A 4,702-nucleotide genomic window follows, 5' to 3' on the forward strand; every position below is an offset into this window, starting at 1 on the left:
TCTCCTATAAATCAGATTTGATGGTAATCAAATCAGATTTGATGGTAATCAAATCACATTTGATTTGATTACCATACTTATTTACCCAAATTCTCCTATAAATATGAGTATCAAGAGAAATAAGAGCATAATGTAGCATTTTAGGCTTTACCCTGTAGACGTAGATCATAAACCGAACCACGAAAAATTTTTTGTCTCGATTTTATTATTTCGCTTTAATTTTCTTTATATTATCTTGTCTTTAGACGAGGTAAAAGTTCATTTGACTATTGTGCAGTTAACCATATTTTATGAAATTCATATCTTTTCATTCTCAGTAAAAAATTCAAATTTTCCATTTGAAATTCATATCTTTTCATTTTCAGCTTCCAGTTAGGGATGTATAACATCATGAATTTACCCTTTATCAGTATCCAACCTCATAATGTATTTTATTTGATTGTGTCGATGTCCGCACATATTATTTATAAAATAAAACTTCCCGGACCAGCTATCTTAGGTGAGGGAAAGCCAAAAAAATCAGAATCATGCCATTATATTTACACGTGGAGAAGGCTTGCAAACGATAGATATGAACCAGGTGTATGTGTTGATTGTTACAATATCTAATAAAAATTATACTTATCTCTAGCTAGTAGCGCATTTCAGTTGGCTAAAGTTTCTATTTCTATAGGATAACTACATGGAAGAAGCATTAAAAATGAGGAATTTGCTTCAAGAGTTTCTTAAAAAGCATGATGGTGTGGGGTACAAAAAGCATGATGGTGTGAGGTACCCCACGGTCCTTGGGCTTTAATTAGGGAGCATAGATTTACTGGAAGGTAGACATTAATGTTGTTATGGATGTATGCGATTTATATTTGCAATTAGTTGTATGATTGCTGACCATTCCATTACAGTGTTTCTTCTCTTTAGCTTGCTTGGTTCAGGTCAAATCAGGAAACCAGTTTTATGACAATTGAACAGACTGTTGGCCAACCCTCTGAAGTAAGTTATCATTGTTCCTAATTCCTTCAAATAACACCTTCAGGAATCATGCTGTGGTCATGCATTTCCCTTTAATCATGAAAACATTCATTTATTTTTTTTCAAATTTTGGTAGGCCAGCGAATAAAGCTGCTGGGATGGAATCAGATATGAATATATTTGTTATGCTTTTATTTTATTCTTGCTATATCAGGTATTATCCAAATTTTTTATTTTATTTTTTCAAAAAAATTTAGAACCGTTTTAGGGTCCTTAAAATGATCGACTCCAATTAGTTGGAGTCGTTTTTGTCCAAAACTCGGTTTGAGTCGTGTTTTTCAAAACGACTCCAACGGTTTTGAGCTGTTTTTAACAAAGCGGTTCTAATTAGACCTGTTTTAATTCCAAAACGGCTCAAATCAAGACTTTAATACTTTACGTGTTGAGCCGTTTTGAAAACGGCTAAAAAAAAAAAAGGGCTCAAAACACCAATTTTTTTGTAATGAGGCGTAATTTTCAGCCGATTAAATTACCAATTAGAGATGACGTGCGTGTGTTAAGAAGCCACAAATGTTATCAAACCTTAAAATCCATGGAAAAAGGAAGCTTACATTAATACAAAAGTGAACATCAATTACATCATCATCGTAACATTATTCGGGGTACGTAGTCGTTTACTGGTGATGATCAATAACATGCATATATGACATGACTTATTAATATAAAAGAGCAAATTAACACTTAATTAAAAGGGAAGGTGGTGCTCCTTTCCGTTTGCCTCTTTATCTTCTTTCTTTGCCTCTTTCTTCTTATGATGCTCATGGAACGCATAGCCACCGGCCCCTACTCCAGCTACTGCTGCAATCTCCTCTTCTACCTTGTGCTTGTGGGCCTGCTCTGGGTCTTTCTTTGCCTCATGCTTCTCATGCTGATCATATATATATATATAGTCATTGAAACAAATTAATACCAAAACAACTATTTCACAAATAAATGATAATGCCACTTAAAATTCGACATTATAACTAGATATGATCATGTGAATGACAAACAAGATCGACAAAACATTTTTTGTTTTGGGTTTTCTTATTTTGATCTGTCCTCAATTAGGGTCTTGCATGAGTTAAAGATATTGGTTTTATAACGACCCATAGAAAAGTGTTAGTCACATCTGCGTTATTACCCTAAAATGACTAGTCAATTTGAAGTTTCCTTATAATTATTTATAAAGCTCATTTTCATGTAATAACTAAACAATGTGAAACTTAGCATTAATAACTATCTTTATAAATCACTCACTCGATTTATGCGGGCTACTCATCTTTCCAATATAGACCTAGGTACGTATTACAAGTTTCGTCTGTTTGAGATCCGAGATTGAGGACAGATTAAAAACACTATATTTCCAACGTGCAATAGCACACACACATTCACACATCAAAACGATAGCTAGAAGGAGGAGACTATACCAAGGCATAAGTTCCAGCAGAAGCAACACCAAGCCCGCCTAGCTCCTCGAGATGCTTCTTGTGCTTCTCCTCCTTCTTATAATCAACAGGGTTTTCTCCATCTACAGAATTTTCTCCATCTTTGTTGTGGTGGAAGAGGTGGTGATGTTGTTCTGCCATGGTTGCAGAGTATATATGAATATGGGTTGAGAAAGATGCAGGAATTATTCTGCCAAGTGTACGTCAATGAGAAAGGAATTGTTAATGGGTTTAGTTGGGTTAGGGTGGTATTTATAACCGTGTTGATGGTTTAATATATGATCATTTGTCAATCTCTCTAATATGATAATTAAAAACTTTCTAGAGGGTGCCAATTAAAACTTTCTAGAGGGTGCTAGATATGATCATAAATATTATTTGATATTTCTCGCCTTGTACTAGAGTCCAGTATATATCCTATATCTTTGTAGATTTTATAGTCCAATAAAAAGTTGGATTTCTTTCTTATTAAATTTGTCCTAGTCCTAGAAGTCAAGATCTAATTAGTCTATTATATAAACCGTAATATATTGTTTCTCTATTTAAATGGGAGCTATTTATAATTATAGAAAAGTATGATCAGTTGATTATTATTTTAGAATACAGTTTATTATGTTTCAGAGGTCAATGCTCCTTCAAAGTAGACATTAAAATTCACGACTATTTCAAAATAGCCAAAAAAAAAAATATGATTCAGCAATATTCATTTGAGGCATAAATATATTCGCAACTGGCAAATTTTCCTCCCTCCACATTATATTTCAGTTAATCTAGGATGTTGTGTTTGCTAGAGTTTCATATATGGGATGTTTCAGACATAATTAATCTAGGAAATTGTTTATGACATGAATTGCATGGCGGCATATCGGAATTACATAATATATATATATATATATATATATATATATAGAGATGATTATTCTTTAACGCAGACCTTTAAGAAAAGGTCTTCTGAAATCGTCTTAACTGACGCTTGGGTATATTTCTTACATTGTTGATGGATAATATTCGCTCTTCTTTATCCGTAAATGCAAATCATGACCCATGCATATGGCCTGCAGCCATTAATTTTAGGTTTGGTGAATCGTCTTGGCTTTTCGGGTTAAGAACGTACATAAGTATAAGAATATATAGATAATTTTTTATTTGACTCAAACCTCTCAATCTTAATTGTTTAATTTTGTATTGAATTCATATCGGATACATAAGTTATGTAAAAATTTAATAGCTATCATTATGTCACATGTCAAATTCGGGTCGTACATATATATATATATATATATATGTGTGTGTGTGCGCGCGCGCGCGCGCGTGTGTGTCAACTCTAACCCGATCTATTTAATTAAATGGGTTATACTCTTTAACCATAATCCTTTAATTTTATATTGAATTCGTAACAAGTTCACCGATCATATCAAAAATTAACCGCCATAATTAATTTAGCCTGACATGCCATCGGCCAACTTAGATCATGGAGCCGATTATAAAATAGAATGGGGATTACAATTTTAGAGATATTTGTAAATGAAATCATTGAAATGTTAGAGAAGATCGCCCCCCCAAGATACCATCATCATCACATAAAATATATTCAATGAACGACTAGTTGGAATGGCATAGAAGCAGGGCCGGCTGGGCTGAATGCCTAGCGAAATTAGACAATATTCCTCTAAGATTTTCAATTAAATAAGGTTCAAATGGTGATAATATAATTAAAAAAAAATTTATAAAAATAATAATAATGCCCCAATTATGACCAAAAAAAAAAAAGATAGTGCTCTTAATTAATGCCTCAATTATGGTAAAAAATAAACGCAAAGAATTGATTAATTCCAAGATATTAAGAAGGAAAAAAAAAAATGAGAAGTTACATATATTAATCGCACCCCTAAAACAGTTATCAAATCACATGAACTTGAAACCATTAATTAAAATAATTTTTAGAATAAAGTAAATTTCATTTTGTGCTAATTAAATTCTACATAAAATAAAAAAATAAAAAAAAATAAAAAAAAATAAAAAAAATTATGTGTAGCTCAACAGAAAATATGACATCTGTTGAAATTAAATGTCTCCTAACAAAGATGAATTTTGCAAGTCGTTTGGAAAAATATATATATATATAATCTCCACCTAAATTTCTCGCTTTACCTAAATTTCTCGCTTTAGACTTGAAAATCTATATATTAAGCCTAGCCGGCCAGCCCTATATATGAAGAGATGGTTGAATATATGAACACTTATATGAA

The 4,702-nt window shown here is 32.2% G+C and overlaps 1 protein-coding gene across 1 annotated transcript; it reads right to left on the minus strand.

The window, feature by feature from the left end:
* Positions 1 to 1,555: 1,555 nt before the first annotated feature.
* LOC133865215 (abscisic stress-ripening protein 2-like) lies at positions 1,556 to 2,690 on the minus strand. Its single transcript, XM_062301578.1, has 2 exons — positions 2,436 to 2,690; positions 1,556 to 1,894 (listed from the first exon to the last, which is right to left on the minus strand). Exons 1-2 carry the CDS (start codon positions 2,592 to 2,594, stop codon positions 1,712 to 1,714), a joined length of 342 nt encoding a protein of 113 aa, XP_062157562.1. The 5' UTR covers positions 2,595 to 2,690; the 3' UTR covers positions 1,556 to 1,711.
* Between the last annotated feature and the right edge of the window lie 2,012 nt (positions 2,691 to 4,702).

This window comes from Alnus glutinosa, chromosome 4 (assembly GCF_958979055.1).
Source record: "Alnus glutinosa chromosome 4, dhAlnGlut1.1, whole genome shotgun sequence".
Taxonomy (NCBI): Eukaryota; Viridiplantae; Streptophyta; class Magnoliopsida; order Fagales; family Betulaceae; genus Alnus; species Alnus glutinosa.